General features: G+C 40.5%; 1 protein-coding gene across 4 annotated transcripts in view; it reads left to right on the forward strand.

The window, feature by feature from the left end:
- ANKRD17 (ankyrin repeat domain 17) overlaps positions 1–27010 on the forward strand; it is a 584488-nt gene extending 557478 nt beyond the window's left edge. For all 4 annotated transcript variants that reach the window (XM_053703322.1, XM_053703325.1, XM_053703327.1 and 1 more), the window contains 2 exons: positions 7517–7678; positions 26393–27010. In XM_053703322.1, coding sequence (XP_053559297.1) covers positions 7517–7678; positions 26393–26452 — 222 coding nt within the window. In that variant the 3' untranslated portion in view covers positions 26453–27010. The remainder of the gene's footprint in view (positions 1–7516; positions 7679–26392) is intronic.
- Positions 27011–27322: the final 312 nt, after the last annotated feature.

A 27322-nucleotide genomic window follows, 5' to 3' on the forward strand; every position in this document is an offset into this window, starting at 1 on the left:
ATTGGATGTTCACCTTCGCGCCTTTTTTTTTTTAATATAAATTTAGCATTGAGAATTGCGCAATCGGACAGTAACTGCTTACCTAGGCTACACTTTGCTTAGCGATTTAACGTCCTTGCAATGCTATATAAAGGGGCATTTTTTTTCCTTTTCCTCAAAAAGCTTGCCTTAAAGGGGTATATTGTAGTATTTATTGCAAATATAATACACAAATATAATTGACATTATCTTTGATTCACAACAGTGGCTCTATGTATTGAAGTACTAGGCCTCATGATTGCTGCTTCTGACACAATTTCATTTGCTCAATTTCTTATGAAATCTCTTCAAATTTGTAGGCTGCACCAATGGTGCAAGGATTATTCTCAGATATCCCAAGGGATATTCTTAGATTCCCAGCTCGCACCTATCTCTGACTTGGTGGCTTAATCACCAGTCTATTATTCAGGGGGCTTCTTTTGCTCGTCCTACCTGGTCTGTGTTCACCAGAGATGCAAGACTTTCAGGTTGGGGAGCTGGCTGGGGGTCTCTGACAACTATTGAAAAGGGATCCTTATCTCAGTTTTCAGACGGACAATGTTATATCAGTAGCTTACTTCAATCATCAAGGGCGAACAGTTAACTAGCCATGATAGAAGTATCTCAAATCCTCTTTTGGACAGAAACCAATTTCTGCCTCATGACTGCGATTCACATCCCAGGTGTAGACAACTGGGTGGCAGGCTACCTCAGTATTCAGTCCCTACATCCAGTAGAGAAATAGAAATAGATCTGTTGGCCTTTCGTTTGAACAAGAAACTTCCCTGGTACCTTGCCAGGTCCAGGGACCTCAGGCAGAGGTATTGGATGCTCTAGCAGTTCCTTGGTCTTTCCAGCCTGCTTATTTATTTTCCCCTCTGACCCTACTCTCCAGAGTGATTTCCAAGATAAAATTGGAAAAGTAATCCTAATAGTCAAGTGTGTCCTACAAGATTTGTTATGCCGGCCTGGTCCGATTGTCCAGTTGGCCGCCGTGGCCTCTTCCTCTATGGCTAGACCTTCTGGCTCCAGGTCCCTTTTTCCATCCAGATCTAAAGTCTCTGAACTTGATGGCATGGAAATCGAATGCTTAGTTCTCAGTCATAGAGGATTTCATATGAAGCTAGCTAACCTTCCTGATGTTGTTTTGTTCAGGCTTTAATCCAGAATAATCCAACCCCTTTGAAATTTACAAGGACATTCATCGGTTCTTTAGAAATATCAGTTTAAAGCATTGGTATGCTTCATCACATGGGACTCAATTGGGACAGGGTGATGTGTATTTGAAACCTAAGTTATTTTCTGATTTGAAACCTAAGTTGTCTTCTGATTTGATGCAGGGTACTGGGATAATTAAAAATGGTATTGATGCAGCACCATCTGCTCCTATGTTGTCTCTTAATATCAGTAATTTGGGCTTAAGAAACAAAAGTGCTTTTTACCCACAGCATACGCACTATGGTATTGAAACCTTTGAAAGGCTAGTACTTTCTGATATAAAGAAATTACAACAACGTGGGAGTAAACAGCACTTGAAGGGTCAATTTAGGGAAAATAATTTCTCTAAAAGTGAACACCAGGCTTTGTCTAGACTTAGGGAGAATACTGATATCATCTTGAAGCCAGCCGATAAGGGCGGAGCAACTGTTATTCTCAATAAGTCTAGTTACAAAGATGAACTTTATCGCCAACTGAGTGTTCAATCTGTTTATAAGCCTTAATCCAGTCTTTAAATTGCGACAGGAGATTCAGTCGTGTGTTAATTTTGCATTGAGGTCTGAAGTTATTGATAAGAAAACTGGCCAATTTTTGCAGGTGAAGGACCCTATCACCCCTGTCCTATATGCATTACCGAAGGTCCACAAGTCCATGACTGCTCCACCAGGTCGTCCCATTGTTGCAGGGACAAATTCTATTTTTTCTAATATAGCAATATATTTGGATAGAATTTTAAGACCCCTGGTGGAGCAGTCAAGCACTTTTATCAAGGACACAAATGACTTCCTTACAAAACTGCATAACCTGGAATTAACTACTGACAAATTAATTATTTTTAGCCTGGATGTCACCAGCCTATATACTTCAATCACACATGCTGGTGGCACCGGTGCTGTCAGTAATGCATTGTCGTCGTGTGGGTTATATTCCACTCTTGAGGTTTGCTTCATCTTGCAACTCTTGGAAATTATCCTGTATAATAACTATTTCCTTTTTGAGAACCAGTTTTTTATGCAACTACAGGGTACTGCCATGGGCTCCAACGTCGCCCCTAATTATGCCAATATCTTTATGAACTCGTTTGAGGAAAAATTTGTATTTGAGCATCCTGAATTTCGCTGATGTGGCGCCACCTGGTGGCGCTACATCGACAATATTTTTGGTATTTGGCTGGGCGACGTTGGAGCTCTGGAGTCCTTTGTAATGGATTTGAACCATTCAACCAATAATATTAAATTCACACTGGTATGGAGTGAATCCAGCATTGATTTTTTAGATGCGACTATTACAAAACATGGTAGGGGTTTCAAGACTGACTTATTCAGAAAAAGCACTGACAGGAACAGTCTACTCCACTATGAGAGTGCACATCCCCGACCCCTGGTGAAATCTCTCCCACGCAGTCAAATGCTCAGGGTTAGGAGGATTGTGGATGATGCTGATAGGTCACAACTTAGACTTAAAGAGATGGGTGATAAGTTCATCCAGAGGGGATACCCACCCACACTGATTGAAGAGACTATGAATGATGTTTCTGCCATAGATAGGGAAATTTTGTTTAAACTAAAGTCAGTACAGAATAAGAGCAATAGGATGGTGTTTGTCTCTGGTTTCTACACTGAGTGCAGAATTATTAGGCAAATTAGTATTTTGACCACATCATCCTCTTTATGCATGTTGTCTTACTCCAAGCTGTATAGGCTCGAAAGCCTACTACCAATTAAGCATATTAGGTGATGTGCATCTCTGTAATGAGAAGGGGTGTGGTCTAATGACATCAACACCCTATATCAGGTGTGCATAATTATTAGGCAACTTCCTTTCCTTTGGCAAAATGGGTCAAAAGAAGGACTTGACAGGCTCAGAAAAGTCAAAAATAGTGAGATATCTTGCAGAGGGATGCATCACTCTTAAAATTGCAAAGCTTCTGAAGCGTGATCATCGAACAATCAAGCGTTTCATTCAAAATAGTCAACAGGGTCGCAAGAAGCGCGTGGAAAAACCAAGGCGCAAAATAACTGCCCATGAACTGAGAAAAGTCAAGCGTGCAGCTGCCAAGATGCCACTTGCCACCAGTTTGGACATATTTCAGAGCTGCAACATCACTGGAGTGCCCAAAAGCACAAGGTGTGCAATACTCAGAGACATGGCCAAGGTAAGAAAGGCTGAAAGATGACCACCACTGAACAAGACACACAAGCTGAAACGTCAAGACTGGGCCAAGAAATATCTCAAGACTGATTTTTCTAAGGTTTTATGGACTGATGAAATGAGAGTGAGTCTTGATGGGCCAGATGGATGGGCCCGTGGCTGGATTGGTAAAGGGCAGAGAGCTCCAGTCCGACTCAGACGCCAGCAAGGTGGAGGTGGAGTACTGGTTTGGGCTGGTATCATCAAAGATGAGCTTGTGGGGCCTTTTCGGGTTGAGGATGGAGTCAAGCTCAACTCCCAGTCCTACTGCCAGTTTCTGGAAGACACCTTCTTCAAGCAGTGGTACAGGAAGAAGTCTGCATCCTTCAAGAAAAACATGATTTTCATGCAGGACAATGCTCCATCACACGCGTCCAAGTACTCCACAGCGTGGCTGGCAAGAAAGGGTATAAAAGAAGAAAATCTAATGACATGGCCTCCTTGTTCACCTGATCTGAACCCCATTGAGAACCTGTGGTCCATCATCAAATGTGAGATTTACAAGGAGGGAAAACAGTACACCTCTCTGAACAGTGTCTGGGAGGCTGTGGTTGCTGCTGCACGCAATGTTGATGGTGAACAGATCAAAACACTGACAGAATCCATGGATGGCAGGCTTTTGAGTGTCCTTGCAAAGAAAGGTGGCTATATTGGTCACTGATTTGTTTTTGTTTTGTTTTTGAATGTCAGAAATGTATATTTGTGAATGTTGAGATGTTATATTGGTTTCACTGGTAAAAATAAATAATTGAAATGGGTATATATTTGTTTTTTGTTAAGTTGCCTAATAATTATGCACAGTAATAGTCACCTGCACACACAGATATCCCCCTAAAATAGCTATAACTAAAAACAAACTAAAAACTACTTCCAAAACTATTCAGCTTTGATATTAATGAGTTTTTTGGGTTCATTGAGAACATGGTTGTTGTTCAATAATAAAATTAATCCTCAAAAATACAACTTGCCTAATAATTCTGCACTCCCTGTATAGACAAAGTCATGACATTATACGTATCATACGTAAACACTGGGACATTTTACAGGACTGTGTCCCTAATGTTGAGGAGTTCTGTCAATATCCCATGCCAGCCTATAAGCGGAATAAAAGCTTGAGAGATACTCTTGTGAAGGCGGACATTGGTTCTGGCAGAACCCCTCAACAGGGATACATCACCAAGAAATGTCTTGGCTGTTTTCCCTGTCTGGGCTGTACCAACTGTGGATCTATCATCAAAAGCCCCTATTTTTCACACCCACTGACAGGACATAAATTTAGATATAGAGATTACTATACATGCAACACCTGTTTTGTGATCTATATGATCAAATGTCCTTGTGGGTGGGCCTATATAGGGGAGTCCACTAGACGGGTGGGTGACCGTATAACAGAACATCAGGTGTAAGGTCACCACTGCCCCTGTGGCACATCATTTTTTGGCCGCTGGCCACAACATCAGTCAACTTCGGTTCCAGGTTATCGACCACGTCAAATCTCCTAGACGTGGGGGCAATAGGACACAGTTATTGAAACAACGTGAATCCTATTGGATCTTTAAATTAGATACCCTGGAACCGAAGGGAATGAATAGAGAGATTAATTGGTCTGTTTTCTATTGAGATATATTTTAGGTTGAGTTATCACTCTAGGTCTTTAGTATATATCTCTTGGAAACATTTTCACCCATTAAGTGTTTATAAAATGAAACTGGTACCCTCATCAAATCTTCTTTTCTCATTTGAGAAATGTATATATGGTGGACCTTGTAATATATATTTGTCCATTTCTCTATTGTAATTCACTATATAATTTTGTATGCAGATTTGATTCATAATGTGTAAATATTTGAAAAGTTTTTGCTGTTTGTGCTCACATTCTTAGACTCATTGAATAATTGTAGAAATCTTGCTTTACCTGGTAGGCTTATTTGATCAACAGGTTTGTTTTTAATTTACATGCCATTTCACACCTGACCAGCAGGTGTCAGTGTTTATACACTACTGTGATAAAATTACTAAGCAGTTTGCATTAAGGGGTTAATTTATTAGCCTATTTAAACAGGTGTGTCATAGGTGTGTTTTATCACATGACTAAGGGGTATTGACCCCGAAACGTTGTGTCTTTTTTTTTGTCTGATCCTGTATTAATAAAAGACTTGGATTAAATGAGAAATATTTCCTCTCTTCCTTTTTTGTACTATGATATTGGAGTGTGGCAGTCACTCTGAGGAAATATTCTCACCACTTTGAGGACTTGTGCTTTGTGCTGGACTCTACTCTATATTGCCATATTTAATCCAGAATAAACCTGTTATTATGCCTATTTCTCCTCCTTGGAGTCTTAACCTAGTATTAAAAGTTTTACAGGCTCCTCCTTTTGAACCTATGCATACATTTGGTATTAAACTAATTTCATGGAAGTTTTGTTTCTTTTGGCCATATTTTCTGCTAGAAGATTTTCTGAATTGTCTGTTCTCTTGTGAGTCTCTTTATCTGATATTCCCTCAAGAAATTGTTGTTCCCTCGCCACATATATGAAAGAAAACGTAATTTTTATCTTGCCTAATACATTTTTTCTTTCATTGTGGCGAGCCCCCACCCGTTTGTTACTCCTTAACACCTCACAACTTTGCTATAGGTTAAACTAAGGTGGGAGGGGTTTTATAGGCTTTTTGGGGTTTGGGGAACTTTGTCTCCTCCTGGTATGAATGTCACATGTTGTGGACTCTCGCCACCATAAAAGAAAACATTTATCAGGTAAGATATAAATGTTTTTCTCTTATGAACTGGAGGACAATACCTTATATATGTTTTTTAACTGACCTTTTATAAATATGAAATAATCTTGCTACCATTTTTTTGCATGTATAAACAAGGAATGGAAAATGTTTCAGGTTTGGCATTTGTTTGCAAAACTAATGCCTAACATGGCTGTAGGTAGCGGCATACAACAATTACTTTCATATAGGTGGCGAGAGTCCACAAGATGTTACGTATGGGATATACATTCCTACAAGGAGAGGGCAAAGTTTCCCAAACCTCAAAGCCTATAAATACCCCTCACACATACCTCAGGTTTAAACTTTGCCTCCTTAGAAGTTAGTTAAAGCATGATGTGCTTGATTTCGTCAGTGAAAGGCGCTTCAGAGCATATTGAAGCCCGGTTCCCATCAGAGTACAGTGCTTGTCAGATGGATGTATTATATATATATATATCAGTGTGAAATATATGTGCAAATTCAGATCTTTGTGTGTTGTGCTTTCCCCCTTAATAGCCGAATGCCACTGCGTGTGGCCATATTTGGCATTCATTTTGCAAACAAATGCTAAATCAAAATATTATCCCATGCCCTAGTATAAACAGCATTGGTGTCTGCCTTGTGCTTAATAGCCTCTTACTAAAAGTAGCATGTCACAATAAACAATGAAAAAGATGTTAAGGAAACCATATTTAGCAAAACGTGGTGATTTTTATAAGAATGTAACATCAGTGTAAATTGTTATTTTGTCTTGGAAAGACGAACCCCAAAGGAGTCAATTTTAATTGTATAATGGTCTCTAAAATACATAGGCTTTCAGAAGATGTCTAGTTTCAGATTGTGTTGGACACTCCTGACATTCCTGTATATCCTTACTTCTCAATCATTAAGTTAACCTATCTCCTGGTTTCACTAGTCCCACTTCTGAACTGCACATACTCTACCCCATACCATCTGCAAGCATCCCCTAGGCCTAAAACACACCCTGGCCATCTGAATTTGAGCATCAATCTTCATCCTGATTTGAACATCCAAAATGTTACAGGTTACATTATAAAATTACCCCTTTTGTTATGATTTTAGTTCACGCAAATACGTGAGCTTGCATAGATCATTTTTAAACTTGCATGCCTTTTTGCACATTATTCATTAAATACAGATAACGTATGGTTAAAACATCCACTCACCATGTTAAAATTATAACAATCAGGCAAGCCTCAAAAAATATAATTTAAGTGTATAATATTTGATATTCAAATATTATATAAATATTGGTTTGATATTTTACAGTCCATAGATTTTGAAACTGAACAGATATATTTTCTTTGCAGGGCATGCCTTTTTCAGTGTATGGAAATGCAATGATTCCTCCTGTAGCTCCAATGCCAGATGGTAGTGGAGGACCTATTTTCAATGGACCCCATGCTGCTGATCCATCTTGGAATTCACTAATAAAGATGGTTTCAAACTCCACAGAGAATGGACCTCAAACAGTAAGATAATATAAAGCTATGTGTGTCTATTTCTCTTATGCTCTTGTGATGTTATACTAAAGAAAATTGATGAATATACAGTTATATGCCTTTTTAAAGTATATAGACACTCCCCCTTCATTTAATTACTTGCATTATTTCCCTGCCAGTTTCAATCCTGTTTCAAACTATGCTATAAATAGTTCTCATAGGTGTTTGTACCTCTCTGTGCATTCTCTGTAGCACATGAGTTTACTCTGGGTTAGCTCCCACTTGTCCATGGGATGTTACCTTACTCTCTGCAGGTTGCTGTTATTGGTGTTTAACCCTGTTGTCATCCTGGGCATCCACTCCCCAGGGTGGATAATGACCATGTGTAGTTATCCTGGGCAGATGCCTTCTGATCCAGATCCTGGGGACTCCCTAAACTGCATATTGGAAATGAGTCTACTTTTTTTTATTGTTGTCTACTCCTCGTCACCACAGACGCACATGGGGTTAGTAACTACCTGTTAATGCACAAACTTATGACAGCTGACCCAGGGGCCTGGGGGAAGAGGTCTTTTTAAGCCTCTATTTCAGTACACAACTGACCTCTCATTTGAAAGAGGTGAGTCTGCTCTTTCGAATGAAGAGCAAGTTGCAGGTGATCAGGACAAAAATGGCAATTACCTGCAGCCGCACTTAAAGTGCATTTTAACCTGAGGACTCTAACGGAGCCCCTATCTCCCTCTGTTTGTGGTAGAGAGATAAGTGATCCCTCATTTTAAAGAGGGAAGTTTGCCCTTTCAAATGAATGTTCACTTGTCGCCCACCTCCCTCAGTTTAAAGTTCACTTTAAGTTGCTCTAGCTTTTGTTTAGGTTTTTGGTAATCCCCTTCATTGTCAAGGCACAAGAGTTCCCCTCTCTTGAAAAAGTAGAGTCTCCCCTTTCAAATTTAAAGGAACAGACTAGTCAAAATTAAACTTTCATGATTCAGATAGGGCATGCAACGTTAAACAACTTTCCAATTTACTTTTATCATCAAATTTTCTGTGTTACTTGGCATTCTTTGTTGAAAGCTAATTTAGGTAGGCTCAAATGCTAATTTCTAAGCCCTTGAAGGCCCGCCTCATATCTCAGGGCATTTTGACAGTTTTACACAGCAAGAGGGCGTTACTTTGTGTGTGCCTTATAGATAACATTATGCTCACGCATGCGGAGTTACCTAGGATTTAGCACTTATTGTCTAAAATGCATGTCTGTCAAAAGAACTAAAATAAGAGGGCAGTCTGCAGAGGCTTAGATAAAAGGTAATCACAGAGGTAAAAAGTATATTAATATAACCGTGTTGGTTATGCAAAACGGAGGAATGGGTAATAAATAGAGCCCATATCTCCCTCTCCATTTGTGTTAGAGGAAAACGTCACCTCCTTTACAAGGGGGTAGACTGACCTTTCATGTGAGGGGGTCACTCGTCCCTCTAACACAAACTGGGGGGGGGGGAATAGGGCTCAGTTAGAGACATAGTTAACTATGATTGTGGAAATGTACTGCCATCTTGTGGTATAAATATGTCAATGTTTAATAATGATATAATTATATTTCTATTACCTATTTGCCAGTTTTGCATAACCAACACCGTTATAATAACATGTTTTACCTCTGTAATTACCTTGTATCTAAGCCTTTGCAGACTGTCCCCTTATTTCAGTTCTTTTGACAGACTTGCTTTCAACTAAGAATACCAAGAGAACAATGCAAAATTGGTGATAAAAGTAAGATTATATGCCCTATTTGAATCATGAAAGTGTTTTTTTTTTTTTTTTTTTTTTTTTTTTTTTATACTTGACTGTCCCTTTAAACATAGGGTAATGAAAATGTATCTGCAGCAAAGGGATTATACTTGCAGCTGTGAAAAGACTTCTTTCTAATTAAAAAACTGGCTGAAATTAAACTACCGGCTATTAGTAAACTAATGTAACAAATCAGAAATCAAATTTAACAAGGCAGATGTAACTGAGAAACGCATAAATGGGGCGACGGGGTAGGTTGAGTCCCAAGAAATTCTGACCAAGATAATCCTGAGTACAGGATGTACTGAGTACAGATATGTTCCCATTTAGCTATAAGTTTAAGGAATGTTTGCCCCTCATTGCATTTACATACAAATTCCAACATTTTTTCTGTGGTAGCCAAAAAAATAAAATCTCCATAATCCCTTTGCTGCAGATACATTTTCATTACCCTATGTTTAAAGGGACAGTCAAGTATAAAAAAAAAAAAAAAAAAAAAAAAAAAAACATAATTTATGTAAGAACTTACCTGATAAATTCATTTCTTTCATGTAATTAACAAGAGTCCATGAGCTAGTGACGTATGGGATATACATTCCTACCAGGAGGGGCAAAGTTTCCCAAACCTTAAAATGCCTATAAATACACCCCTCACCACACCCACAAATCAATCGGTTTTACAAACTTTGCCTCCAAGGGAGGTGGTGAAGTAAGTTTGTGCTAGATTCTACGTTGATATGCGCTCCGCAGCAAGTTGGAGCCCGGTTTTCCTCTCAGCGTGCAGTGAATGTCAGAGGGATGTGAGGAGAGTATTGCCTATTGAATGCAGTGATCTCCTTCTACGGGGTCTATTTCATAAGGTTCTCTGTTATCGGTCGTAGAGATTCATCTCTTACCTCCCTTTTCAGATCGACGATATACTCTTATATTTACCATTTCCTCTACTGATTCTCGTTTCAGTACTGGTTTGGCTTTCTACAAACATGTAGATGAGTGTCCTGGGGTAAGTAAGTCTTATTTTCTGTGACACTCTAAGCTATGGTTGGGCACTTTATTTATAAAGTTCTAAATATATGTATTCAAACATTTATTTGCCTTGACTCAGAATGTTCAACTTTCCTTATTTCCAGACAGTCAGTTTCATATTTGGGATTATGCTTTAATTATCATATTTTTTCTTACCTCAAAAATTTGACTTTTTCCCTGTGGGCTGTTAGGCTCGCGGGGGCTGAAAATGCTTCATTTTATTGCGTCATTTTTGGCGCGGACTTTTTTGGCGCAAAAATTCATTTCCGTTTCCGGCGTCATACGTGTCGCCGGAAGTTGCGTCATTTTTTGACGTTATTTTGCGCCAAAAATGTCGGCGTTCCGGATGTTGCGTCATTTTTGGCGCAAAAAGCATTTAGGCGCCAAATAATGTGGGCGTCTTTTTTGGCGCCAAAAAATATGGGCGTCGCTTTTGTCTCCACATTATTTCAGTCTCATTTTTCATTTGCTTCTGGTTGCTAGAAGCTTGATGTTTGGCATTTTTTTTTCCCATTCCTGAAACTGTCTTATAAGGAATTTGATCTATTTTGCTTTATATGTTGTTTTTTCTCTTACATATTGCAAGATGTCTCACGTTGCATCTGAGCCAGAAGATACTACAGGAAAACCTCTGCCTGCTGGATCTACCAAAGCTAAGTGTATCTGCTGTAAACTTTTGGTAGCTATTCCTCCAGCTGTTGTTTGTATTAAATGTCATGACAAACTTGTTAATGCAGATAATATTTCCTTTAGTGATGTACCATTGCCTGTTGCAGTTCCCTCAACATCTAAGGTGCAGAATGTTCCTGATAACATAAGAGATTTTGTTTCTGAATCCATAAAGAAGGCTTTGTCTGTTATTTCTCCTTCTAGTAAACGTAAAAAGTCTTTTAAATCTTCTCTTTCTACAGATGAATTTTTAAATGAACACCATCATTCTGATTCTTTGGACTCTTCTGGTTCAGAGGATTCTGTCTCAGAGATTGATGCTGATAAATCTTCATATTTATTTAAGATGGAATTTATTCGCTCTTTACTTAAAGAAGTACTAATTGCTTTAGAAATAGAGGATTCTAGTCCTCTTGATACTAATTCTATACGTTTAGATAAGGTTTTTAAAGCTCCTGCGGTTATTCCAGAAGTCTTTCCTGTTCCTAATGCTATTTCTGCAGTAATTGCTAAGGAATGGGATAGATTGGGTAATTCATTTACTCCTTCTAAACGTTTTAAGCAATTATATCCTGTTCCGCCTGACAGGTTAGAATTTTGGGACAAAATCCCTAAAGTTGATGGGGCTATTTCTACCCTTGCTAAACGTACTACCATTCCTACATCAGATGGTACCTCGTTTAAGGATCCTTTAGATAGAAAAATTGAATCTTTTCTAAGAAAAGCTTATCTATGTTCAGGTAATCTTCTTAGACCTGCTATATCATTGGCTGATGTTGCTGCAGCTTCAACTTTTTGGTTGGAAACTCTAGCGCAACAAGTAACAAATCGTGATTCTCATGATATTATTATTCTTCTCCAGCATGCTAATAATTTCATCTGTGATGCCATTTTTGATATTATTAGAGTTGATGTTAGACTTATGTCTCTGGCTATCTTAGCCAGAAGAGCTTTATGGCTTAAGACTTGGAATGCTGATATGGCTTCTAAATCAACTCTACTTTCCATTTCTTTCCAGGGAAACAAATTATTTGGTTCTCAGTTGGATTCTATTATTTCAACTGTTACTGGTGGGAAAGGAACTTTTTTACCACAGGATAAAAAGTCTAAAGGTAAAAACAGGGCTAACAATCGTTTTCGATCCTTTCGTTTCAACAAAGAACAAAAGCCTGATCCTTCGTCCTCAGGAGCAGTTTCAGTTTGGAAACCATCTCCAGTCTGGAATAAATCCAAGCCTGCTAGAAAGGCAAAGCCTGCTTCTAAGTTCACATGAAGGTACGGCCCTCATTCCAGTTCCGCTGGTAGGGGGCAGGTTACGTTTTTTCAAAGAAATTTGGATCAATTCTGTTCACAATCTTTGGATTCAGAACATTGTTTCAGAAGGGTACAGAATTGGTTTCAAGATGAGACCTCCTGCAAAGAGATTTTTTCTTTCCCATGTCCCAGTAAATCCAGTGAAAGCTCAAGCATTTCTGAATTGTGTTTCAGATCTAGAGTTGGCTGGAGTAATTATGCCAGTTCCAGTTCCGGAACAGGGGATGGGGTTTTATTCAAATCTCTTCATTGTACCAAAGAAGGAGAATTCCTTCAGACCAGTTCTGGATCTAAAATTATTGAATCGCTATGTAAGGATACCAACGTTCAAGATGGTAACTGTAAGGACTATATTGCCTTTTGTTCAGCAAGGGAATTATATGTCCACAATAGATTTACAGGATGCATATCTGCATATTCCGATTCATCCAGATCATTATCAGTTCCTGAGATTCTCTTTTCTAGACAAGCATTACCAATTTGTGGCTCTACCGTTTGGCCTTGCTACAGCTCCAAGAATTTTCACAAAGATTCTCGGTGCCCTTCTGTCTGTAATCAGAGAACAGGGTATTGTGGTATTTCCTTATTTGGACGATATCTTGGTACTTGCTCCGTCTTTACATTTAGCAGAGTCTCATACGAATCGACTTGTGTTGTTTCTTCAAGATCATGGTTGGAGGATCAATTTACTAAAAAGTTCTTTGATTCCTCAAACAAGGGTAACCTTTCTGGGTTTCCAGATAGATTCAGTGTCCATGACTCTGTCTTTAACAGACAAGAGACGTCTAAAATTGATTACAGCTTGTCGAAACCTTCAGTCACAATCATTCCCTTCGGTAGCCTTATGCATGGAAATTCTAGGTCTTATGACTGCTGCATCGGACGCGATCCCCTTTGCTCGTTTTCACATGCGACCTCTTCAGCTCTGTATGCTGAACCAATGGTGCAGGGATTACACGAAGATATCTCAATTAATATCTTTAAAACCGATTGTTCGACACTCTCTAACGTGGTGGACAGATCACCATCGTTTAATTCAGGGGGCTTCTTTTGTTCTTCCGACCTGGACTGTAATTTCAACAGATGCAAGTCTCACAGGTTGGGGAGCTGTGTGGGGATCTCTGACGGCACAAGGAGTTTGGGAATCTCAGGAGGTGAGATTACCGATCAATATTTTGGAACTCCGTGCAATTTTCAGAGCTCTTCAGTTTTGGCCTCTTCTGAAGAGAGAATCGTTCATTTGTTTTCAGACAGACAATGTCACAACTGTGGCATACATCAATCATCAAGGAGGGACTCACAGTCCTCTGGCTATGAAAGAAGTATCTCGAATTTTGGTTTGGGCGGAATCCAGCTCCTGTCTAATCTCTGCGGTTCATATCCCAGGTGTAGACAATTGGGAAGCGGATTATCTCAGTCGCCAAACGTTGCATCCGGGCGAATGGTCTCTTCACCCAGAGGTATTTCTTCAGATTGTTCAATTGTGGGGGCTCCCAGAGATAGATCTGATGGCCTCTCATCTAAACAAGAAACTTCCCAGGTATCTGTCCAGATCCCGGGATCCTCAGGCGGAGGCAGTGGATGCATTATCACTTCCTTGGAAGTATCATCCTGCCTATATCTTTCCGCCTCTAGTTCTTCTTCCAAGAGTAATCTCCAAGATTCTGAGGGAATGCTCGTTTGTTCTGCTAATAGCTCCGGCATGGCCTCACAGGTTTTGGTATGCGGATCTTGTCCGGATGGCATCTTGCCAGCCATGGACTCTTCCGTTAAGACCAGACCTTCTGTCACAAGGTCCTTTTTTCCATCCGGATCTGAAATCCTTAAATTTAAAGGTATGGAGATTGAACGCTTGATTCTTGGTCATAGAGGTTTCTCTGACTCCGTGATTAATACTATGTTACAGGCTCGTAAATCTGTATCTCGAGAGATATATTATAGAGTCTGGAAGACTTATATTTCTTGGTGTCTTTCTCATCATTTTTCTTGGCATTCTTTTAGAATACCGAGAATTTTACAATTTCTTCAGGATGGTTTGGATAAGGGTTTGTCCGCAAGTTCTTTGAAAGGACAAATCTCTGCTCTTTCTGTTCTTTTTCACAGAAAGATTGCTATTCTTCCTGATATTCATTGTTTTGTACAAGCTTTGGTTCGTATAAAACCTGTCATTAAGTCAATTTCTCCTCCTTGGAGTTTGAATTTGGTTCTGGGAGCTCTTCAAGCTCCTCCGTTTGAACCTATGCATTCATTGGACATTAAATTACTTTCTTGGAAAGTTTTGTTCCTTTTGGCTATCTCTTCTGCTAGACGAGTTTCTGAATTATCTGCTCTTTCATGTGAGTCTCCTTTTCTGATTTTTCATCAGGATAAGGCGGTGTTGCGAACTTCTTTTGAATTTTTACCTAAAGTTGTGAATTCCAACAACATTAGTAGAGAAATTGTGGTTCCTTCATTATGTCCTAATCCTAAGAATTCTAAGGAGAAATCATTGCATTCTTTGGATGTTGTTAGAGCTTTGAAATATTATGTTGAAGCTACGAAATCTTTCCGTAAGACTTCTAGTCTATTTGTTATCTTTTCCGGTTCTAGGAAAGGCCAGAAAGCTTCTGCCATTTCTTTGGCATCTTGGTTGAAATCTTTAATTCATCTTGCCTATGTTGAGTCGGGTAAAACTCCGCCTCAAAGAATTACAGCTCATTCTACTAGGTCAGTATCTACTTCCTGGGCGTTTAGGAATGAAGCTTCGGTTGACCAGATCTGCAAAGCAGCAACTTGGTCTTCTTTGCATACTTTTACTAAATTCTACCATTTTGATGTATTTTCTTCTTCTGAAGCAGTTTTTGGTAGAAAAGTTCTTCAGGCAGCGGTTTCAGTTTGAATCTTCTGCTTATGTTTTTTGTTAAACTTTATTTTGGGTGTGGATTATTTTCAGCAGGAATTGGCTGTCTTTATTTTATCCCTCCCTCTCTAGTGACTCTTGTGTGGAAAGATCCACATCTTGGGTAGTCATTATCCCATACGTCACTAGCTCATGGACTCTTGTTAATTACATGAAAGAAAACATAATTTATGTAAGAACTTACCTGATAAATTCATTTCTTTCATATTAACAAGAGTCCATGAGGCCCACCCTTTTTTGTGGTGGTTATGATTTTTTTGTATAAAGCACAATTATTCCAATTCCTTATTTTATATGCTTCGCACTTTTTCTTATCACCCCACTTCTTGGCTATTCGTTAAACTGATTTGTGGGTGTGGTGAGGGGTGTATTTATAGGCATTTTAAGGTTTGGGAAACTTTGCCCCTCCTGGTAGGAATGTATATCCCATACGTCACTAGCTCATGGACTCTTGTTAATATGAAAGAAATGAATTTATCAGGTAAGTTCTTACATAAATTATGTTTTTTTTTTTTTTTTTTTTTTTTTTTTTTTATACTTGACTGTCCCTTTAAACATAGGGTAATGAAAATGTATCTGCAGCAAAGGGATTATGGAGATTTTATTTTTTTGGCTACCACAGAAAAAATGTTGGAATTTGTATGTAAATGCAATGAGGGGCAAACATTCCTTAAACTTATAGCTAAATGGGAACATATCTGTACTCAGTACATCCTGTACTCAGGATTATCTTGGTCAGAATTTCTTGGGACTCAACCTACCCCGTCGCCCCATTTATGCGTTTCTCAGTTACATCTGCCTTGTTAAATTTGATTTCTGATTTGTTACATTAGTTTACTAATAGCCGGTAGTTTAATTTCAGCCAGTTTTTTAATTAGAAAGAAGTCTTTTCACAGCTGCAAGTATACCCTGAGTACAAGGTGTGGAACATTCCTTTCAACTCTGATATCCTGAGAGTTTAGAGTGCACTACTCTTGTATGAGTTCTATTCTTCTTGTGCAGTGAAACTATTCCTAAAGGTGTGCCAAACATACTTCTAGTCCTTTACAGGATTTGCATGAAAAAGCAGTGTTGTCTGGTTGTGTGTGTTAGACAAAGTCAGCTACTTTGTTGCATCATTTTAATTTTCTTTTTAAGATTGTGTTGAATTATTCTTCTGTGCTACTTTTATTGATATTATATGTTTGACTGCGAAGACCTCTTCTGTCCATGATCACATATTTGTATGTTTCAAGGCCTGGACAAAGAGAATATTTTCTTTAAGCATCTGTTTATGGTTACTCATATCAATATCAATGTTTCACGGTTTTCTCCTTCAGGATAAAAGCCATTCCATGTTGGGTTCATAATATAGCAAATTCTTCCTTTTTCAGGAACAATTTAATGTTGGTTAGTTCTCATGGATGTGTAAACCCAAAACTTCCAAGGATGCCTCGCAAGTGAAGTCCAGAGATGTATGAACATCTCCCAGTCATTCTCCCACTTTACAGGGAATATGGCTTTCAATTTTCATCATACTTTTAGGTTAACTTTATGGTTTTCCAGGGCTAAGATGATTTAGTTGTTAAAACCTAATTTCTTCTATAAAGGTAAGACAAGTCCACGGATTCATCCTTTACTTGTGGGATATTATCCTTCCCTACAGGAAGTGGCAAAGAGCACCACAGCAGAGCTGTCTATATAGCTCCTCCCTTAGCTCCACCTCCCAGTCATTCTGTTTGCCTACTCTAAGTACTAGGAAGGGTAAAGTGAAAGAGGTGATAAAATATAAGTTTTTAATTTCTTCAAGCAAGAGTTTATTTTAAATGGTACCGGTTTGTACTATTTACTCTCAGGCAGCAGATGGATGAAGACTGCTGCCTGGAGGATGATGATCTTAGCATTTGTAACTAAGGTCCATTGCTGTTCCCACCGAGGCTGAGGAGTACAAGAAACTTCAGTGTGAGGAACGGTTTCATGCTATGCAGCAATGAGGTATGTTCAGTCATATTTTTTTCTGCAGAGTCTGTGTATTTCAGAAAGGCTGACATTATACCCAGGAGGGTAAGGGTAAGCAGTAATCCTAGAGCTAAAAGAAGGGCATTACTTAGCTTGCATATGGGGCCAATTATATATATGGTTGACACTGAATGGCAAATGTTTGTGAGCAAACATTTTTTGGATGGGAGTGCTTTAACGTTTTTTGTGGGCAATAAACGTTTTGGGCAACTTTATTTTGGCAAACATGGCTTAATTTTTGGGTCTTAGAACCCACATGGCTAGTTATAACCGCTCTGGTGCGGTTCTTTAAGGCTGAGGAAACATCGAGTGAGATGGGTGGGGACAATTTTCACGCCTCAGATGCGCAGTTAGTTTTGTGCAGCAAGCTCTAAGGGTCATAGTGACGACGGACGCCAGCCTATTGGGCTGGGGTGCAGTCTGGAATTCCCTGAAAGCACAGGGATTGTGGACTCAGGAGGAGGCTCTCCTCCCGATAAATATTCTAGAACTGAGAGCGATATTCAACGCGCTTCAGGCGTGGCCTCAGCTGGCGTCGGCCAGATTCATAAGATTCCAGTCGGACAATATCACGACTGTAGCATATATCAATCATCAAGGGGGAACAAAGAGTTCTCTAGCGATGATAGAGGTTACCAAAATAATTAAATGTGCAAAGACTCACTCTTGCCATCTATCTGCAATCTATATCCCAGGAGTGGAGAACTGGGAAGCGGATTTTCTAAGTCGTCAGACTTTTCATCCGGGGGTGTGGGAACTCCATCCGGAGGTGTTTACACAATTGATTCAGCAATGGGGCACACCAGAATTGGATCTGATGGTGTCTCGTCAGAATGCCAAACTTCCTCGATACGGGTCCAGGTCAAGGGATCCTCAGGCAGTACTGATAGATGCTCTAGCAGTACCCTGGTTGTTCAATCTGGCTTATGTGTTTCCACCTTTTCTTCTCCTTCCTCGTTTGATTACCAGAATTGCACAACTTGGACGTGGTTCGTGCTTTAAAGTTTTACTTGCAAGCGACCAAAGATTTCCATCAAACATCTTCTTTGTTGTCTATTCTGGAAAATGTAGAGGTCAAAATGCTAAGGCTACCTCTCTTGCCTTTTGGCTGAAAAGCATCATCCGGTTGGCTTCCACATGGGCTTTTAAAAATGATGCTTCTGTTGAACAGATTTGTAAGGCTGCGACTTGGTCTTCGCTTCATACCTTTTCCAAATTTGATACCTTTGCTTCTTCGGAGGCTATTTTTGGGAGAAAAGTTCTTCAAGCAGTGGTGCCTTCTGTTTAACCATCTGTCTTGTCCCTCCCGTTCATCCGTGTCCTGTATGTAGCTTTGGTATTGTATCCCACAAGTAAAGGATGAATCCGTGGACTCATCTTACCTTTATAGAAGAAAACTAAATTTATGCTTACCTGATAAATTGATTTTTTTCTATGGTAAGATGAGTCCGCGGCCCGCCCTGTCATTTTAAGACAGATTGTATTTTTTGATTTAAACTCAGTCACCTCTGCACCTTGTAGTTTCTGCTTTTTCTTCCTGTACCTTCGGTCGAATGACTGGGGGGTGGAGCTAAGGGAGGAGCTATATAGACAGCTCTGCTGTGGTGCTCTTTGCCACTACCTGTAGGGAAGGATAATATCCCACAAGTAAAGGATGAATCCGTGGACTCGTCTTACCATAGAAGAAATCAATTTATCAGGTAAGCATAAATTTAGTTATTTCATTTTTATCTGATCTCTAGAAATCTTGTAAATCGAAGTTTTGTTGAGCTATTTAGGATGTTAGATCCTGTACTTATCCATCCTTTATCTGGCCATGGAATTTGTGATTGTTCTAAAAATGTTAATCTAGTTTTACACTTAGAACAACATTACTATGAATGTTCCCTAATTCTAAATACTTGTGAATCAGTTTAGTTCTTGACCTTCATAGTTGTCTGGTTATGGGCTTTATATTATAATCCATTTAGATGTATTTCTTTTGAGTCACCATGAAACACCTCATATGAGTTTTTGTATCTTTATACCAGTGCTTCTAGCAAATCATATCACAGTGATTTTACCTTAACAATCTCTTGGTAAAGACTTACCACAATTCCATAGTGAATTTTCTTCCCAAAAAAATCAGGGGAGATGTTAACAGCAAGCATGGAAGTGGTCATTGTTAATCCCAGGAAGATTTATGTAGCCTGTGTTCCAGGTATACATTGGGAAGCAGATTTCCTGAGTCTGGAGACTATTAAGCAAGGGTTATTTCATGAGTATCTTATTTAAATGTTTCTCAAGAGTTTGCTTCCTTGAGATATTCATAACGTTTATTAAAAGACTATAATTCTGGTCCTAGCTTGGTGAAGGAGGCATTGGTTTCCAATTTTATTCCTGTGTCAGGGTAGGGTGTTAGTTATCCGATTCTTCAGTCATTGATAGTTAGAGCTTCTATTTCTCTGAAGCTTACAAGCCTATTAAAACATCTAGATTGTTTTTGTTTTTTTCTCCCTCCCTGTCATTCTGTTTCTATAAATGAGTCATACGCCTGATCTTTTTCCAAGAATCAAGAATTTTGACCATCTTCTTTCTCTTTCTAATAGATCCCAGATTACCTATAAGTGAACTGATGATTTCAGGAATGGGGAAGGGGATGTGTAGGGGAAGGGGCTATGCATTGAAAAGGCAGGTAAAAGTGTCTTCGCAATTACGTTATGATTTATTATAAACTAGTATACAAGTCTATGCTGGCATTACCACAGGAGTATGTGTTATCTTACAGCACACAACTGTATTGTTATGTCTGAAATATTATATTAGTTATTCTTCGACAAGGCAAAGCAGCATTCTAACTTAGGGTACATTTGTATTCAGCTTAAAGGGACATCAAAGTCGAAGTTAAACTGATGATTCAGAGCATGCAGTTTTAAGATACTTTTCAATTTATTTCTGTTTTAAAAATACTTTGTTCTATTGATATTCTTTGGTAGGGAAGTTCAGAATCAGTTTAGTAATCAGTAATGCGCGACTAGGAGCTGATGACTGGTTGTTATGCACATATGCCCCTTGTCATTAGCTCACCAGATGTGTTCTGCTAGGTCCCAGTAATGCATTGCCAGCTTTAACACTGTGTTTAATAAGGGTTTAAACATGGTTATATGCAAGCAATAGTGCAACAATAAAATTTACTAACACATTAGAGCGTTTTCATTTTGCACTTATGTCCATTTTATTTTCAGTAGTAATACCACCCATTTCACCTCAAATGTGTATATAGTAGTGTTACACCCATTGGTTAGGTTGTTTTTACTTAGCTAATGTTCCATCTATTGGTTACATCAGATTTACCAGTGCAAAATATTTCCACACTGCTCCACCTTTCATAGAACCTAATTATGTATTTAAGCATCAAAATATTTGAAGCGGTTTGTAGAGTCCACGGCTTCATTCATTACTTGTGGGGGAAAAAGAATGTGGCCACCATGAGGAGGCAAAGACACCCCAGCCAAAGGCTTAAATACCTCCCCCACTCCCTTCATCCCCCAGTCATTCTTTGCCTTTCATCACAGGAGGTTGGCAGAGAGGTGTCGGATGATTCAGAGTAGTCTCTTATGGAGGGTAATGCTCTTCGAGATGGGACTGGAGTTTTAAGTAGTCCTGTTAGCCTTTGAGTGAGAGCATGGGTGAAAGTTAGAGTCCGGAGATGCAGGGAGAGTCTTTCTGCAAAACCATCCTGACTCAGATTGACAGTTCCATAAGCAATCAGCTTTGATGAGTTTCGCTGCTTGCTTTCTGCTCTCAAGTCCATTTCAGGAGTGATGCTACTACCCTTTCACACTTGATAGGCTGTGTTCCTGTTCCACGGCATAGATTCTGGTAAGATAATTTCATTTATATACATATAACGCAAGAAGAAATTGTCACAGTGTGTCTCCTTTTATCTGTATAGAATCAAGCGTTAAGGGGGTTATTGAACAGGGAGGGGGTTTATGCATAATATTGTTTGTGTTTAATGCTGCGGCATGTGTGAGATGAGGCTCTGTCAATGTGTGAACAGTCAGTTTTCTTTAGCGAGAGAACGTTGCGCGCCTTTTTTGGCACGTTTTTCTCTAGGCTGGGGCGGTGCTACATGGCACCCCATGTGAGCAGGTGTGGCCTCTAACCTTCTCTTTCCTGACCGGCGGTTGTAGGAGACGAAGCGGTTTCTCTGTGGTCCGGGTCATAGGAGGTGGTGAGTGCCCCGGCCATTGGCGTATAAAAGTGCCATTTAATTTCTATCTAGTCCGTAATAAAGGAGCTAGCTATGGAGGACTCTGATATGTTAGAGGGTACTCCCTCTTTAACAAGACCTAATAACTGTGTCTATTGTGAGGAGGTTCCGTTTGATCCGCCTGCTCAGCTCTGTTCCACATGCTTTGATAAAATTGCAATATCTTAAAATAAGATATTTAGTACAACTGAGCCATCCACCTCTGAGGGTTCAACGTCCCGCAAGGTGCGTTCCCTACATTAATCTCCGATTGCACATGCAGCTCACCAGGGCACTACTAATCCTCCCGCGGGAGGGGCCCTTTGGCCGCCAGATTTCGCTGATCGATTGCAAACAGCGGTTTCTGCGGCCTTCAATGCCTTACCACGCCCTACTAAGTGCAAGCAAAAGGTGAAACATAGCTATCCGTCCCAGGAGTCATCTACTCCGTTGGATGTCTGACAGGTTATCCGATGTTAAAGATGACTCCGACTCTTCGGAGTGCGCTTTTTCTGGATCAGAATCGGCGACATCTTGACCTCCGACGGAGGAGCCAGACTTTAAATTTAAGATTGAGCTTTTGTGCTTTCCGTTAAGAGGTGCTTGCTACTTTAGAGGTTCCTGAACCGAAAACTACCGGAGGAACATTCAATCCCTAAACTAGATAGGGTTTATGAGGACAGGGTGGTGCTTCAGACCTTCCCTGTCCCAGTTAAGATGGCTAATATTATTAAGAACGAATGGGAGAAACTTGGTTCATCTTTTTCCCCCTCTACTTCTTTTAAAAAACTTTTCCCTGTTCCGGACTTGCAGCTTGAGCTGTGGGGGCCATTGCCAAGGTGGATGGTGCTATCTCCACGCTTGCTAAGCGAAATATCCCGCTCGAAGATAGCTCTTCGTTTAAGAAACCCATGAATAAAAAATTGAAGTCCATGTTGAGAAAGATGTTTCAGCTCACAGGGTTTGTTTTTCAACCGGCAGCGGCAGTTGCTGCGCTGGCTGGGGCTGCTACCTACTGGTGTGACGCTATGTCAGCTATGATCGAGGTGGAGACTCCCTTTGAGGAGATACAGGATCAAATTAAGGCCTTAAGGGTAGCCAGTTCATCTGTGATGCAAATATGCAGATTATTTGCCTGAATGCCAAGACAGGTTTTTCGATTCTAGCCCGTAGGGTTCTGTGGTTAAAGTCGTGGTCTGCTGACATAACTTCCAAGTCTAGATTACTATCCCTTCCGTTTAGGGGAAGGTTCTGTTTGGTCCAGGCCTAGACGCCATCATATCCACGGCCACTGGTGGCAAGGGTGCTTTCCTACCGCAGGATAAGAAGAATAAGCCTATGGGGTCTAATTTTCGGACCTTTCATTCGGACAAGTCCCAATGCCAGCAGCCTGCCGCAAAAACCAAGCAGTCCAAGGGATCTTGGAAACCAGCTCAATCTTGGAACAAAACCAAGCAGAGCAAGAAGCCTGACGAGACCAAATCGGCATGAAGGGGGTGGGATCCGTCTCTGGATCATGTAGGGGGCAGACTATCTCTTTTTGCGGAGGCTTGGATAAGAGACGTTTAGGACCCCCTTGGGTTCTGGAGGTCATTGCCCAGGGTTACAGGATAGGATTCAACTCATCCACCCAGAGGCAGATTCCTCCTGTCAAACCTATCATCAAGACCAGAGAAAATAGATGCCTTTCTAGAGTGTGTGTGAGGGATCTCTCCTCTCTCGGAGTAATAGTTCCTGTCCCTCTAGCAGAAAGAAGTCTGGGGTATTATTCAAACCTTTTCGTGGTCCCAAAGAAGGGCACGTTTCGCCCGATTCTAGACCTAAAGTGCCTAAACAAGTTTCTGTCTGTCCCATCTATCAAGAGGGAGACGATCAGGTCGATTCTGCCCCTAGTTCAAGGTGGACAGTTCATGACCACAATAGATTTGAAGAATGCTTACCTTCACGTTCCAATCCACAGGGATCATTTTAGGTTCCTAAGATTTGCATTTCTAGACCAACACTTCAAGTTTGTGGCCCTACCTTTCGGTCTGGCGACTGCCCCAAGAGTCTTTATGAAGGTTCTGGGAGCGCTGCTCATGGTGGCGAGAACCAGAGGTATTGCAGTGGCTCCTTATCTGGACGACATCCATATAGATTCCATGTCCATTAAGATATTCCTGACAGATCAGAGACGTTGCAAGATTGCATCCAGATGTCTTGCCCTTCAGACCTCCTCAAGGCCATATGTGGCCAGGTGTATGGAGGTGATTGGGCTCATGGTATCCAGCATAGATGTCATTCCATACGCCAGGTTCCATCTCGGACCTCTTCAGTTGTGCATGATGAGACATTGGAATGGCGATCACTCAAATCTATCCCAACAGATCTCTCTGGAAGACCAAACGAGGGAATCCCTCTCTTGGTAAATCCGTCCGGGACAACTGTCCCAGAGGACATCCTTCTTGAGACCATCCTGGGAGATTGTGACCAAGGACGCAAGTCTGTCAGGATGGGGAGCTGTTTGGGGTGCCAGGAAGGCACAGGGCAGGTGTACTCGAGAGGAGTCGATTCTACCGATTAAGATTCGGGCGATATTCAACGCTCTGAGGGCTTGGACCCCCCCCTGGGGTCGTCCCGATTCATCAGATTCCAGTTAGACAACATTACCTCGGTGGCTTACATCAATCATCAGGGGGGAACGAGAAGCTCCCTAGCCATGAGGGAAGTATCTTGGATTCTGGACTGGGCGGAATCCCACAACTGTTCGCTGTCAGCGATCCACATTCTGGGTGTGGACAACTTGGAAGCGGACTTTCTCAGCAGACAATCGTTTCATCCTGGGGAATGGTCTCTCCATCCCGAGGTGTTCACGGAGATCTGCAACAGACTGGGGACGCCGGAGATCTCATGGCGTCCAGACTCAATTTCAAGCTACCCAGATACAGGTCGCGGTCCAGGGATCCTCAGGCAGAGTTGATAAATGCCTTAGTGGTATCCCGGGAGTTTAACCTAATTTAAATTTTTCCACCTTTGCCACTTCTACCTCGTGTAGTGGGCCACATCAAGCAGGAGCAAGCTTTGGGTATTCTGTTTGCTCCGTCGTGGTCGCGGAGGATGTGGTTTGCGGATCTGGTAGGGATGTCGTCTCTTCCATGGAGGTTACCTTGTCGCAGAGATCTGCTGGTTCAGGGTCCCTTTCTACACCAAAATCTCGATTCTCTGAGGCTGACTGTGTGGAGATTGAACGTCTAGCCCTAGCCAAAAGAGGTTTTTCTGAGAGCATGATTGATACTCTCATTCAAGCCAGGAAACAGGTCACTCGTCACATCTATCATAAGGTGTGGAGGACCTAATTGTCCTTGTGTGAGGATCGTGGATATCCCTGGCATAAGGTTAGGGTATCGAGGATTTTGTCCTTTCTCCAGGATGGGTTGGATAAGGGTCTTGCCTCCAGTTCCTTAAAGGAGCAGATTTTGGCTTTATCTGTACTGTTACACAAGAAGCTTGCGGAGCTTCCTGATATTCAGTCCTTTGTTCAGGCTCTGACTAGCATCAGGCCTGTCTTTAGAAGTTCTGCTCCGCCTTGGAGCTTAAACTTAGTACTTAAGATTTTTCAGGGGGCTCCGTTTGAGCCTATGCATTCGCTTGACATAAAGATTCTTCTTGGAAGGTTCTATTCTTACTGGCTATTGCATCGACACGCAGAGTCTCTGAGTTGGCAGCCTAGCAATGTGAGCCTCCTTACATAGTTTTTCACGCCGATAAGGCTGTTCTTCGCTCTGGGTTGGGATTTCTTCCCAAAGTTGTGTCAAATCATAACATCAATCAGGAAATAGTAGTTCCTTCCTTGTGTCCTAACCCTTCTTCGTCAAAGGAAAGGTTGCTTCATAATTTTGATGTGGTTGGAGCCTTGAAGTTCTATCTTCAGGCCACAAAAGAATTCAGACAGACTTTGTCTTTATTTGTTGTATATTCAGGGAAACACAGGAGGCAAAGGGCCTCTTCCACTTCCCTATCTTTTTGGTTAAGGAGCATTACCTGTTTGGCCTATGAGACAGCGGGACATAAGCCTCCTCAGAGGATTACGGCTCACTCTACTAGGGCTGTGGCCTCTTCCTGGGCCTTTAAGAATGAGGCTTCTATGGAGCAGATTTGTAAGGCTGCTACTTGGTCCTCCTTACATACTTTTTGCTAAATTTTACAAATTTGCTTTGGCGGAAGCGGCTTTTGGGGGAGAGGTTCTGCAGGCTTTGGTGCCCTCAGGGGTCCCGCCTCCTCTTACCCTCCCGTTTTTTCATTGTGTCCTCTAGAACTTGGCTATTTGTTTCCCACAAGTAATCAATGAAGCTGTGTACTCTCCTTTCATTAAGATGGATAACATAAATTATGCTTACCTGATAATTTCATTTCCATCTGTGGGAGGAGAGTCCACCGCTCCCTCCCATTTCTCCGGTGGGCGGACCTAAATTTATTTGTATTCTTCTGGCACTATTTATACCCTGATATTTATTCTACTGTTCCTTGTTCCTTTGGCAGAATGACTGGGGTGTGAGGGGAGTGGGGGAGGTATTTAGGCTTTTGGGGGGGGGGTGTCTGCCTCCTCCTGGTGGCCAGGTTCTTATTTCCCACAAGTAATGAATGAAGCCGTGGACTCTCCTCCCACAGATGGAAATGAAATTATTAGGTAAGCATAATTTATGTTTTTGACAAGTCTTTTATAAAAAACAGAAACGTCAGAACATGTTAGCAATTCTCCAATGTAGATATGTCGCTTTTGTCATCTGTCTTCAGTAAATCTTGATTTAAGCATGAACCATCCCCTTCTCTCTCTCTGTAGGTGTGGACAGGAACATGGACTCCTCACATGAATAGTGTGCATATGAACCAGATGGGTTGAATTGGATACCTCCCTCAAGATGGAAAACCATATGCAAGAAGCGGAAAAATATTAAAATAATAAAATGTCATCCAATGGGCTGAAAGAGAAGACTCCCAGATCATTCTCCTGATGTGCTTGACTGAAGTGTGTAGGCTTTTTGCAGAAGAACTTACTAACTGACCTTTTTCTGTGACAGTTGTGACCACCCAGTTCGCACCAATCTCACTATAATTTGCATTTCCATTTTTATTTAAAAAAAAAAAAATTTTGTTCTTTCTTTTTTTTATGGACATTACTTTTTTTCTTTCTTTGAAGCTGTTTGGCTGGTTGGTTTTAGTACTGTAAACTGCTTCTGAGCAAACACAGACAAAATTAGCAAAATTATGTAACTGATTCAGAAGTTTTAGAATGGCAAATAAATGTACAATTGTTTACATAACAGAAATGACTAAGCAGAGAATTCCGTATGTCAGTATAGATGCTCTACATTATGTAGACTTAAGTTAATGTGAGATGTACCTTCATATACAGAGATCTGGATGTTTCCTTCATACATTAAACTATTAATAAGCATAACTTTAATTGTGTAATTTTATTTTAACTAATTTGAGCATATTACTTGGGAGATGTCTTGTCGCACCTTATTTGGATGTTATCTCATTCATTTTTAAAACATATATTTAAGTTTTCACCACATGTAGAGGATTGTATGCTGCCCCAAATATTCATTAAATTCTGCTTTTGCTGTATAGTTTATTTTAACAAATACAGTGATTTGTATAATATTTTTATTCTAAATTTCTTTTGTCACAGCACACAAAGATTCATTTTCTGATAAAAATACTTCACATGGGAAAAGTTGTAGATACTTGTATAAGCTAGCAGTAT

The sequence above is a fragment of the Bombina bombina genome, chromosome 2 (genome assembly GCF_027579735.1).
Source record: "Bombina bombina isolate aBomBom1 chromosome 2, aBomBom1.pri, whole genome shotgun sequence".
Classification (NCBI taxonomy): Eukaryota; Metazoa; Chordata; class Amphibia; order Anura; family Bombinatoridae; genus Bombina; species Bombina bombina.